The sequence below is a fragment of the Gopherus flavomarginatus genome, chromosome 9, assembly GCF_025201925.1.
Source record: "Gopherus flavomarginatus isolate rGopFla2 chromosome 9, rGopFla2.mat.asm, whole genome shotgun sequence".
Taxonomy (NCBI): Eukaryota; Metazoa; Chordata; order Testudines; family Testudinidae; genus Gopherus; species Gopherus flavomarginatus.
Genome location: NC_066625.1, coordinates 40,195,298 through 40,208,739, shown reverse-complemented (window position 1 = coordinate 40,208,739; position 13,442 = coordinate 40,195,298). Strand labels below are relative to the sequence as shown.

Genomic DNA, 13,442 nt, shown 5'->3' with positions numbered 1-13,442 from the left:
GCATTCCAGATGTGCTGCAGCAGTTTGAATTCCTGGGCAGGATTCATCAACCACAAGGAGCTCTCTTTGAGAGTTTAACGAAGAATTAAGTTCCTGAGTGCTTTTTTAAATGAGAGAGAAGAAAAGAATTATATGAACTACGCCTGAGGATGATGACCACACTTTGATGTGTGTGAGATACACCATCCCTTGTGGTATGCAGAAAATAAACAATATACATGGATAATTGTGTAGGGCTGGTCAATGGTAGGCACTTGTTAATTGTGGCTTGAAATATTTATTATTTATGTGCTTTTGAATCTTAACTATGCCATTCATTAACCTTTACCCTCCCCTCTCTTTTCACCACCAGATATCTACCTGTCCTCACATTGGTGCATCTAGATAATTAGCCTCCAGAGTGTGAAATAGCCTTTAGAATAAAAGGATATCATTGTTATAGCCTTATGCATAACAGCCAAGTCACTAAGGGGCTCAGATACAGTGATCATGAGGGAGGTATAAATGCTCTGCTAAAATAGACAAAGAGGTAGAGACAAGTCAAATACAGAAAGGTAATAATACAATGTAATGGCAGGAAGCTTGCCTAGTGGTTAGGGCGCTAGCTTGGGACTTGGGAGACTAAATTTCAATTCACTTCTCTAGTACAGACTACCTCTGTGACCATGCGCAAGTCACATATGGGTATGTCTACACTATGGAGCCTATGCCAATATAGCCTCCTAATGTGTATGCAGTATACACCATCCGAAGGAGGAGTTCTGCTGTTGTAGGAACACAATCTCCCTGAATGACATTAACTATGTTGACAGAAGCCGTCTTCCATTGACATAGCTGTATCTACACTGGGGGGTTTGGTCAGGGGTGTGGTTTTTTCATGGACAGGCTGTAATAAAGGCCTTTGGTGGGACACAACTGAGAGTACCAATTCAGGACAAATTGCTTAGAGCAGGGCAGTCACAGCCCAAGGCTGTGGGCCCTTTACTACTAAGGCACCCACCAAACCAACCAGAGAGGACTTCAGTTTTACCCCACTGGCTAACCAGAAGTCATACAAGTAATTCCCTCAGACAATCCAGTTTCCCAGTATCATCACCAGTGCCACTCCTTATGGAGATGAATGGTTATGGAAACCAATAAAAGAAAAAAGGTTCTCCCGATCCCAAAGGACCAAACCCCAGACCAAGGTCAATATGCAAGTCAGATCTTACCCACAAATCACATTGTTGCCAATCCTTTAGAATCTAAAATCTAAAGGTTTATTCATAAAATGAAAGAAATATAGATGAGAGTTAAAACTGGTTAAATGGAATTAATTACATACAGTAATGGCAAAGTTCTTGGTTCAGGCTTGTAGTAGTGATGGAATAAACTGCTGGCTTAAGTTAAGTCTCTGGAGTACATCCACAGTTTGGATGGGTCATTCAGTCCATTGTTCAGAGCTTTAGTTTGTAGCAAAGTTCCTCCAGAGGTACTCCACAGTTTACAGCCAATACAGGCTTGTTCCCTAGTGTCTGGTACAGTCTAGTTTTAAATCAGCCCTACTTTCATCATTTCTCTTGGGAGATATGGATGAGGTCTGTACACTAAGAATATTTCACTGCTGATCCTTCTGCTAATGTCAGTCCCTGCAGCCTTTACTTTTAAGGAAATTGATTTGTCTTTTTTTTTCATTAAGGTGATTTTTTATGCTAATGTAATGGAGGGAATGGTAATATTGGCCATAGTTAGCTGTAACGCATGTATCTTAATGGCTTATATGGCCTCATTACCACAGTATCCAGGCATCTCACAACAGTCCAGCAAGGTAGGGAAGTGCTATTATTCCCATTTTACAGATAGGAGCTGAGGCACAGCGAGACTAAGTGACCTGCCCAAGATTACACAGGAAGTCTGTAGCAGAGCAGAGGACATGAACCTGGGTTTCCTGAGTCCTAGGCTGGCACGCTAGTCATCCTTACTCTCAGGGTAGGCAGACATTGTTTAAACATTCCCTCCCCTTTATCCTAATTGGGGCTTGACTGAGCATAGCGTGCTTGTCTTTGTCCACTCCTCTGTATTAAGTGGCAGAACAAGATCAGCAGTAGAGATATTTGTAGGCAGACAAGTTGTGTTTTTGGTTGTTTTGGTTGTGTTTTGTCAACTATCTTGGTATGGACATTCTATTAGGATAGCAGTTCAATGAATTACAAAGTGTGTTTACACTACATGGTTGGTGATCACATGGACACCAAAAGCTTTGGCAGCATTATAAGGGCACCAGTGATGGACATAGACTGAACATTAAGCCAAACTGTCTTAAATACCTAGCTAGAGATCGATCTGGGTCAAGCCAGATCTGTAAGATTCCTTTAAGATTTGCCTTGATCATGATGATGATTGATTGATTGATAAAAACTTTAAGCATATGCTTAGTTCCCACTGAAGTCAATAGAACTTACACACATACTTGACTGCATTGCTGAACTGAGTCCTGGTATTGTCCTCTATCTAATCATGTAGGCTCCGGCAGTGATCAGTTGTGATCTCCACCCTTGCTGTACTAGTCATGTCTAGATTTCATTTGAACTTGGCCCACCCAACTGTGCCAAGTATTGTTCTCTATTTAGAGATGCAGACAAATTAGGTTGAGAACTATGAGACTTGTTTCACTTATGACCTCATGAGCTTTTCACGGAGTTTCAAATTAGCCTGTCAGTGCATGTTGCACATTTTAAGTGTGCAATACTTCAATGTGCATGCTCTGGTGCAGCACACAACATCACACTGATTAAACCTTTTCTTACTGGGGTGAAGTCTTTTAACTCACATTGTCAGCACCAGGAATCAAATCTGACCAAGAGTCAGGAAACCCTCAGATATCTGTAGGCCAGGCACAAAGGCAGCTCCCCTTCCCCATTTCAATTAGCACAGGGGTTCTCAAACTGGGGATTGGGATCTCTGAGGAGGTCACAAGGTTATTACCTGGGAGGTCGCGAGCTGCCAGCCTCAACTATAAACCCTGCTTTGCCTCCAGCATTTATAATGATGTTAAGTATATAAAAAAGTATTTTTAATTTATTGGGAGGAGGGGGTTGCACTCAGAGGCTTGCTATGTAAAAGGGCTCACCAGTACAAAAGTTTGAGAACCACTGGATTAGCAGGAATGGCTTAGCCTCCTGCTCTGTCTTGGGTGAGGGAAGGGAGTGTGACTCTAATCCAGGGGTCAGCAACCTTTCAGAAGTGGTGTGCTGAGTCTTCATTTATTCACTCTAATTTAAGGTTTCGTGTACCAGTCATACATTTTAACGTTTTTAGAAGGTCTCTTTCTATAAGTCTATATATAACTAAACTAATATATAACTAAACTATTGTTGTATGCAAAGTAAATAAGGTTTTTTAAAAATGTTTAAGAAGCTTCATTTAAATTTAAATTAAAATGCAGAGCTGCCCCCCCCAAGACCGATGGCCAGGACCTGGGCAGTGTGAGTGCCACTGAAAATCAGCTTGCATGCTGCCTTCCGCATGCATGCCATAGGTTGCCTACCCCTGCTCTAATCTATTTGGAAGGGAGGCAAGTGGGGCAGAGAGGTAATTACTGTACATGTGACCCTAAGAAACTGCCTCATTTAGTGCTGGTCCCCGGAGGGACCTTATCCAGGCAGCCATGGATGGGATTATCAAAGCGGCCCTAATAAGGGACACAGGGAGGCAGGAGCAGGAAGGGAAGAAAGGAGCCATTGAAATTTGCTTGCCTCTCTCAATTCATTAGGAAGGCTTAAGGGATTCTTGTCAGAAAGTAGGCTCCATTTGTCGTTCCAATGCACCTCGGGTTTAGTGGGTAGATGTTTGCGAGTTAGTGGGGATTACTGCCATGTATCTGCTATTACATAAGGCCTAACTGAAAGCTCAGTACAGCTCCTTGTTACACTCCTGAGTGAAGGCGGAAGCTTTAAAGTGAACAGTGCTTGGCAATCTCTGTGCTGACCTTCTCTTGCCCTGCACCATCCAAGCTAAAGAATCATGGTGCAAGGGTCTTGTTTCTACAGCACCTGTCACAAAGGGGTCCTGATCCATTCCTGGGGGCCCTGGGCGCTATTGCTATACAAATATTGTGCGTGGGATGGGCAAGAGTATCCTTATTAAGGCATGATCCTTACATTAGCCCTCAATCCTTGCATCACCTATATGTAATCCCATCACCTATTTGTGATCCTTGTATTTTTGCTGCTATGGAAGAGGGACAGAGAGTGTGGGAATGACTGGCAGTGTTGCTGACAAGGGGGGCAGGAATGGTACCATTTCTAATCCTTCTCAAACTGAAACAGGCACGTGATGTCAAACTAAACTTAGCTGTTGTCCTTCATTGGGAGAAGACTGCCTACCAGGCCTGAAAATCTATAAGGTATATATATACCTTTTAGAAGAAGAAACAGGATCTAGGGATCAAGTTACTGGACTAAGAATGGGAAAAAAGATCTGGATTCTAATCCTAGATACTGTGACTCATTTCCCCTTCCCGTGCCTCAGTTTCTCCATCTATGCAACAGGTATAATACTAAATAAACAAATAATTGGAGATATACCTATTTCCTAGAACTTGAAAGGACCTTGAAAGGTCATTGAGTCCAGCCTCCTGCCTTCACTACCAGGACCAAGTACTGATTTTTGCTCTAGGTAGCCCCCTCAAGGGCTGAACTCAGAATTTAGCAGGCCAATGCTCAAGCCACTGAGCTATCCCTCCCCTCACAGGAGTCTTGTAATATTAATTATTGTTGATAGTGCACTTTGAGTTAGATGGCACCAGAGAAAAGCAAAAGGTCATTAGAACCAAATTTACCTCTGTTCCAAGCCAAACTTGCTGTTCCTCTTTCTTTATTGGGGAAAAATGGTTAAATTATTGTAATAAATGATTTTTAGGAATTTTTTGTTCAACCCTGTTACCAACATCTGCCAGAAGATAAACCTTATTGCACCCCAACTTATCTTCATGATAGAATCTCAGGGTTGGAAGGTACCTTAGGAGGTCATCTAGTCCAACCCCCTGACAGATTTTTGCCCCAGATCCATAAATGGCCCCCTCAAGGATTGAACTCACAGCCCTGGGTTTAAACAAGCCAATGCTCAAACTACTGAGCTATCCATCCCACCACAATATATACCTTTGGCAAGTTTTCATCTCAGAAGGCTTTGCTGTTTTATTAAATCTATTTTAGTATCAGCATGGCAAATCTATTCCTGTCATTGGTAAATCAATGACCCTACTATGTTGAAATGTTAGGGGGGGAAATGTACAGGATAGTCATGGTCAGAAAACTGTTCACCCTGAGAGCTGCTTGAATTACTTGTAAACAATTTATCCAGCGCATTTTCCGCTCAGTTATCAAATATAAATTATTCACAAATCACTGTTTTTATTATTCTAGTAGATTTATTTTACTGTGCAGATCTGCACCATGTGCTTCTTAGACTTCTATCTCCTGGCTTTGCTGTCAGTCCAGCAGAGCTAGTTTTGATATGGGAAATTGAGCTGGATTCCATCCTCCATTGACATGCCGACACATTCTGAGTCTAACAACTCAGGTCCTCATGAGATGGCCAGTAAGCAAGTCAAGGCAGGATTGAGGCCTGTGTCTTTTATTCACCAGCAACCTAGGCTGGTTCTAAATCGATGGCCTAAGGGTGAAAAGCTCAGTGTCCCAGTCGGCTCTCGTGTGGGATTTTAAATGGCAACAGAACTTCTCTGCTGTTGTGCCTAACCAGATGTTTTAAAGGGTTTATAATCAGGACTTGTTTGTTCTTTGTAACTTCATGATGGCCAGATCTGTTGTGGCCTTTTCAGATGTGGACAGTATATGTTGATCTGGCATGAAACTCCTCTTTCATTTTGCTCTGTTAGGGAAGACCTGCGAGAACTGGAAAAGTCCCGCAGGAAGTGTTTTGGTACCTCAGCAGGTAGCACTCTCCCTTTTCATCAGCATGGAACAAGTCCTTCAGCCTGGGATTAGAGGGCGCTGGACTGAGTTAAGGTATCTCAGGGCCGCCTACATTACAAAGTTACGTCGGTTTCACTACATTGTTCAGTGATGTGAAAAATGGCATGCCCTGTGCAGTGTAGTGAGCTAACTTAAGTGCCGATGTAGACACCACCAGTTTGATAGAATAATTCTTCCATTCATCTAGCTACTACCTCTCTGAGCAATGGATTTACTAGAGCAACAGAGGAACCCCTTCTGTCTCTGTATTAAGGGTCTACGCTATAACACTACAGCTACAGATTTAAAACAGACCTGTGGGTCTTTTGTGGTTAGTCGCATATCCCATGGATTTTGTGGTCATTCAGTATCCCAGGGCTCTCATTGCAAGATTAGGAGTGCTATGAAATGTCCCTCAGTGGTAATTGCATTCTGGATTATTTAAAATCCCCCTTCAGGTTTCATATAGAGAAGTTCTTCATTTCTTCACCTACAACATGTGTAGTGTTGCTATGCACTCTTAAACTGCTTCTGTGCTCTTATCTCAGAGGTGGCTGCATTTTGCAGATTGAGGAAATGAACCTTATATACACACCCTGCCAGATTCATTCGTTAACTTTAGTGGAGTTATGCCAGACATGAGTTTGGCCTGTAGTCAGTAATACACTTTGGGATGCTTTGAGGTGAACAGGCCATATGAATATAAGTCATTAGGTCTCTGGCTTGGGCATGAAGGGAAAGGGCATTCATTCCTCTGATGTCTTCAGTTCACTGCAAGGCTTTGTGCATGTCCAGGTGGATGTACCCCTGCTGTTACGTTGTTTTTTCTTCTTTCTTAGTAAAAGCAGCTCAGATGTTGAAAAGAAAAGGGAAGCCCAGGGGGTGACTCATGTGTCCTCTGAGCCTACACACTCTCCAACCTGGGAAGAGAAGGTGACTGTGGAAATTGATGCAGAAGATGCAGGCCATGAAGGTATGATTTCTGAAGAGAGCTGAATAGTGGGTAGTGGTGAGGGAAAGGTGAATATCAGTGAGACAGCCTAATTCTCCAGTCATTTACACCTGTGCCAATGCGACCAGCTCAGAACCATCCCACTGCACATTGGCTAATGTCTTCCCAAAGGCAAGGCACTTAGGAATCAAGCCCTTTAAGTGTAGCTGTGTATACAATTGTTAACTATCCTTATGCTTCAGGGCATGAGCTGATCATCAGCTAGGGACAGGAAGAAATTCCACCCATGATATATGGTTGCAAAGTTAAGCTCTCATATAGAACTTTTCATCAATAGATCTCAAAGTGTTTTACAAAGGAGGTCAGTCTCTTGATCCTCATTTTACAGATGGGGAAACTGAGGCACAGAGCTGTGACAGGATTTGCCTGGTAACCATGGAAATAGAACCAACATCGGCCCATGAATAGCTCTGCCAACGCACTTCAGTCCTATTATGAAACAATGTTCTGGGACTCCCCCATAGCTGTGGAAATCCAATCCTGTGGATCTGCAGCATATCTGCCAATCCGTTCCTGGCTCTGCACACAGCAATGTCAGTGTACCTGAATTCTGACCTGGTATGGTTCCAATCTCAGCATCGACTACAGCTTTGCCAGTCCCCCTCAATTCTGCTCCACAGTATGCCTGATTATTTTTCAATCATTACTAATTAGAAGCTTCCCTGCTGCAGTGATAGTTAGGCCTTGTGGCTTGATTGTTCCAATCACAGTGTAGTTAAGTATACAATTATAATAATGTAAATGGCATTAGAGTTTGTGATTAGATTAAAATCAGATGCTTGCAAAATGAATGCTGAGGCCGAGTGGAAATTAGTCATAGCATTACATGTAATTCTATTAACGCTGCTGCTTAAGTGAAATAAAAAACATTTGATGTACTTACTCTACTTAGCTGCCTTAGGCTAACAGGAAATGGGGGTGCAAAGAGAGACTCAAATAGCTGCCAGATTCTCCTCTGGTGAAAATCAACACAGTTCTGCTGACTTCAGTGGAGTGACACCAGCTGAGGATCTGGCACTCTTTGTGTGTAACTATATCTATATATGCTTGGAGATGAGATATATAGCATAAAACAATTGCTATTTGGGTTGATGGCTTGTTGGGTTGGTTTGATGCTGTTTGGTTGATGTCAGGGATAAGCCTTTACTGGCTTTAAAGCCTCTAAATGTGGGCATGTGTAACTCTCCGGAAGCCAACCCAAGGAAAAATCATTCTCCCTGAAGACTAAGGCCTTGGCTACACTCACACTTTACAGCGCTGCAACTGGGGTGTGAAAAAACACGCCCCTGGGCACTGCAAGATACAGCGCTGTAAAGCGTCAGTGTAATTGGGGCAGCAGCGCTGGGAGCGCGGCTCCCAGCGCTGCAAGCTACACCCGTAAGGGATGTGGTTTACATGCAGCGCTGGGAGAGCTCTCTCCCAGCGCCGCTGCTCTGACTACACTCACACTTCAAAGCGCTGCTGCGGCAGCGCTCCCGCAGCGCTGCCGGGGCAGCGCTTTGAAATTCCAGATGTAGCCATACCCTAAGCAGTCTAGTTTCTGTAGGTTTCATTAGACAGTTTAAAATACCTTGTAGCCCCAATGAGGCTGACGCTGTGATTTACTTCATACCTAGCCTTTGTTTGTTAAGGTTACAGGGTCATATGACCCTGTCTTAGTCACTGGCCAGTCAAATTATTACTGTTTTTTTCTATCAAAACCTATTGCCCCAGTAAGGACAATACTGCTTAAAAATATTGTAGCCCACATGATCCTGTTTCAGATAAGAGGCAGTGCAAGGCCTTAATCCTCTACTGAGCTCCATAGGAGCAAACACCAGTGTGTGCAAGTGCCCATTGTAGGATTAGGGCACAAGGTCAATATCTTTAAGTGACTTGTCATTTTGGGTGGCTCTGTTTTTGGGATACCTTCAAGGGATCTGCTTTTCAGAAAGCACTAAGCACCCACCCTCAAAATCATGCCCCTTCAAGTGACCTTGGAGTGACAACATGGCTACAGGTTTTGATACAAAACAGTCTCTCCCATTTAAAGAGCCACATACACTTGTATACAGTGAAAGAGCAGTACTTCTGAGGTGTGCTGTGAGGGCTTAACTGTGAAAGGTGCAGAGCACTCTGACCTGATCCAGCGAAGCATTTAAACTTGTGCCCAACACTAAGCACATCAGTAGCCCCATTGGCATTAATGGGATTATATATGTGCTTAAATTTAAGCCTGGACTTTGCTTGTTGAGTGTTCAGCACCTTTCAGGACCAAGCCCCATCAAGGTATAAGGCAAGAATGAACAGAGTGTCCCACAGTCCTGATACATTTCTGTCCTGCAGTGGTTCCCAGATGTGTATTATCCCACTTAGAAAGGAGAGAGAGTTATAATCCCCTGATTGTGTTAATTTTGAACCATTTGTGGGGATTGTAATTATCCTACTTCTCTACCATTGGTACTTCTGTAGCCCCTCAGTATCTGAGCACCTCCCCATCTTCAATGTATTTATCTTCCCAATAGCTGAATGTGGCAGGGCTGTGCTGTTATCCCCATTGTACACAGGGGAAATTGAGGCACCCAGGGTCTGACAGGGGAGTCTGTGGCAGAGCAGGGAATTCAACCCAGCTTTCAACTCTCAGGCTCTCACCCTAACCTCTGGGCCATTCTTCCTCTTATCTTATCCTAGTTTATGTGATGGTGACTTGTTAAGTTCTGGGTTTTCAAATCATTTTTCAAAATTACTTTTAGATGACTCAGAGCACCACACCCTCTTGGGTGCTGAGGATCTGTTCCCTGCTCTTGAGTTTTGTGTTCCATCCCAGTCACAAGTCTCTAGCCTCAGAGATACTGGTGTTGGCAACTGAATTTGCTCCCATTGGAGAAAAAATTGAGCTTTTGGACTCATACCTACAAGGAGCTCCCCGTGGAAATGCAATAACTTTAGCAACCAAGGACTTCTGTTTAACAAATCTGATTGCGCTCTCTTTGCAAGCTATTCTGAGCCAGGAGCGGCGCCAGGGTTTTTTGCGCCCTAGGCGGGGGTCCTTCCGTGATCCCAGTCGTCAGCGGCAATTCTGCGGCGGGGGGGTCCTTCTGCGCTCCCCGTCTTCGGGGCACTTCGGCGGCGGGTCCTGGAGCGAGTGAAGGACCCGCCGCAGAATTGCCGACGATGACCCAGAGCACAAAAGGACTCCCCACTGCCGAATTGCTGCCGAGGCCGGCAAAATGCCGCCCTCCCAAATCCTGGTTTCCTATGCGACCACCTAGGTCGCCTAAATGGAAGCGCCGACCCTGTTCTGAACCCAGTCCTGCAGACCTTTCTCAAGCAAAACTCCTGGAGCATATCTACACTTGGAGCTAGGGGTGTGACTCCCAGCTGGAGGAGACAGACTGTGCAAGCTCTGATAGTGCTAGTCTGTTAAAATAGAGTGTAGCCACAGCAGCATGAGTGGTGGGATGAGCTAGCCACTTCAAATGCATTCTATGTTTGGGGATGTCTATGTACTCAGGGCAGTTAGCCCATCCCGCTGCTCCACTCCTTGAGCTGGGATTTGCCCTCCAGCTCCACGTGTAGACATAGCTGATAAAAAGTGCTGTTCCAGATGTGGGTGGGTAGATGAATAGCTAGTTAGATAAAACAAATGAAGATGCACCCTTCCTAAAGCCCTGCCATCACTTCAAAATGACACAGTCAAGTAGCCAGGTCAACCACTCTGTTCTACAAAAAGCAGCTGTCATCAAAGAAGGCAGCTCCAACCAATACCTTCCATGTCCAGCCCCAACAAGATGTGTGGACTTGCTGTTTTAGAAGGCTTAGATCATAGGATATCAGGGTTGGAAGGGACCTTAGGAAGTCATCTAGTCCAACCCCCTGCTCAAAGCAGGGCCAATTTCTAGACAGATTTTTATCCCAGTTCCCTGAATGGCCTCCTCAAGGACTGAGCTCACAACTCTGGGTTTAGCAGGCTAATGCTTAAATCACTAAGCTCTCCTTCCCCTCTTAGAGAGCCTAGAGGTGCTGGGGAATTGAACCCAGGGCCTCATACATGCAAAGTATGCACTCTACCACTGAGCTACAGCCCCAGATAGGCTTGAGCCACTAAAGCACAAGAATAATTCTAGTCACTTCAGTGAGGCTATTTGCATGCTTCCAATTCAGCACGTGCTGAAGTTGGGGTCAGAGTGTTCAGCACCCTGCTGGATCAAATTGTAATGAACATACACCAGAGTAAACTATTTTACCATGATTTAAAGTATTTTCTGTTTTCTTGGCCTTCCATTCTCTTTCTTTTCCTCTGTGGCTGGGTTCTTGCCTCTCTTCTACCCAAGATATCAGGAGTCCAGTGCTTAATTTGTGCCATGGCTTGCCAGGCCTGAGCCCTTGCACCTCTAGGCTTGGCAATTCATAGTCCGGCACCTCTGGGCTTGCTGCATCAGTTATGAATGTAAAATAATTGCTTGAGCCCCAACACCTCTTTCATTTCAAAGTAAACACTGGAGTAGTCATCTCATTTACCATCCTGTTTGCACTCTTAGGGCTCACCAAGGGGTGGAGTGTGATCCGATATCAAAGACAACTAGTGGAATTGGCTTTAATGTGAGACGAGGGCATGGCTACACTGGAGAGTTGCAGCGCTGGTGATGGGGTTACAGCGCTGCAACTCACTCTGTGTCCACACTTGCAAAGCACGGCCAGCGCTGCAACTCCCTGGTTGCAGCGCTGGCTGTACACCTGGTTTGCTTGGGGTATTGCGATTCCAGCGCTGGTGATGCAGCGCTGGTCATCAAGTGTAGCCACCAAAAGTGCTGTTATTGGCCTCCAGGGTATTAGGAGGTATCCTAGAATTCCTGTCCACAACAAACCGGAAGAATGACTGAACTCCAATCTCCCCGTAGCTACTTAGCTAAAAAACAAACACAGCTGCTCTTTGCTCCAGCGAGCGAGCGGAGGCAGGGGAATTGCTTTGGAATGTTCACAGCTGTTTGATTGAGGAGAGGGGGGAGGGGTAGTGTTGAGCAGCTGCTTATATGGTCTAAAGACCATTTATGAGTGCATAATTTGCATTTAGTGAATAAGAGACAGGTGGGGGAAAGGTCAAAACTTTTAAAATGATTGAAGGTAGGCACTGTGTATCTTCCAGTCCTTAGAACTTCCAAGGCAGGGAGCTGAGAATAGTGTCAGCTCCAAAAATCCACTCTTTCTGTCTCCCCCACGCTCCCTGTCACACTCCACCCCACCCCCCTCTTTTGAAAAGCACGTTGCAGCCACTTGAACGCTGGGATAGCTGCCCACAATGCACCACTCCCAACAGCGCTGCAAATGCTGCAAATGTGGCCACACTGCAGCTCTGGTAGCTGTCAGTGTGGCCACACTGCAGCGCTTTCCCTACACAGCTGTACAAACACAGCTGTAACTCCCAGCGCTGCACATCTCCAAGTGTAGCCATACCCCACTTACTGCTTAAATGGCAAGTCCTTTCTCTTTGCACAAAGGTCTCTGAGAAAAACAATCTGCATATATATTGAGCTGTCTTTTAAAAGTAACAGCAGAAAAATTTATAACTCCAGTCAGATGATGGAAAGGCAAGGAGAGAGGAGACTCTGTTGCCTCAGTTCAGCAACCTATGGCCATGGCTACACTGGCGCTTTACAGCGCTGCAACTTTTGCGCTCAGGGGTGTGAAAAAACATCCCCCTGAGCGCTGCAAGATACAGCGCTGTAAAGCCTCAGTGTAATCAGTGCCGCAGCGCTGGGAGTGCAGCTCCCAGCGCTGCAAGCTACACCCATAAGGTGTAGCTCTCCCAGCTCTGGCGCTCCGACCACACTCACACTTCAAAGCTCTGCCGCGGCAGCGCTTTGAAATGTCAAGTGTAGCCATACCCTATGCCTGTTTGGCAAAGCACTTCAGCATGTGCTTAACTTTAGGTATGTGCTTAAGGTTAAATGCTTTGCTGAACTGGGATGGACTTAAGCATGTGCTTCAATGCTTCACTGCACTGGGGCCTTGGGTAGAGAAGAGTTAAATTGTCCATCAGTGCAATCAGTAATTAGGCTGGTGTTAGAGAGAGCTAAGTGTAAATGGCAACATAACAAGATGTGGGGTGGTTTTCATTGATTTGCCTTTGACAAAGGAGTAAGGTTTGTAGTTTTCTCCCTCTGGTTCTTCTGGGGGCAGCAGACATCTCTGTGATACCATAGGGTTAAACTGGGGTCACCGAAGGGGTTAAATCAGTGGTTTGTCAAGGAAGGTGAAGAGGGATGTGCAAGGGGGGTTATCCCTTTATGGGGAAGTGGCAGCAGGCTGTTTCTGCGACGATGGGGGTGAGCAGAAAGCAAGGCTAAGTTAATGATAGGGGAGGCAAGATTCCATTCTTCGGGTGACAGGTCCAACATGCCAAACAGGCCTCTCCACTTCTTCAAGTGACTTGAGGCACAAAGGAGCCCTACCAGGGGAAGACAAAGCTGGGAGTTAATGAGGCATGTTTCTTTCAC

General features: G+C 45.0%; 1 protein-coding gene across 1 annotated transcript in view; it reads left to right on the top strand.

The window, feature by feature from the left end:
• Positions 1–13,442, top strand: part of CCDC33 (coiled-coil domain containing 33) — a 334,851-nt gene that overhangs the window by 99,790 nt on the left and 221,619 nt on the right. Inside the window, exon 4 of the mRNA XM_050968177.1 lies at positions 6,794–6,927. Coding sequence (XP_050824134.1) covers positions 6,794–6,927 — 134 coding nt within the window. The remainder of the gene's footprint in view (positions 1–6,793; positions 6,928–13,442) is intronic.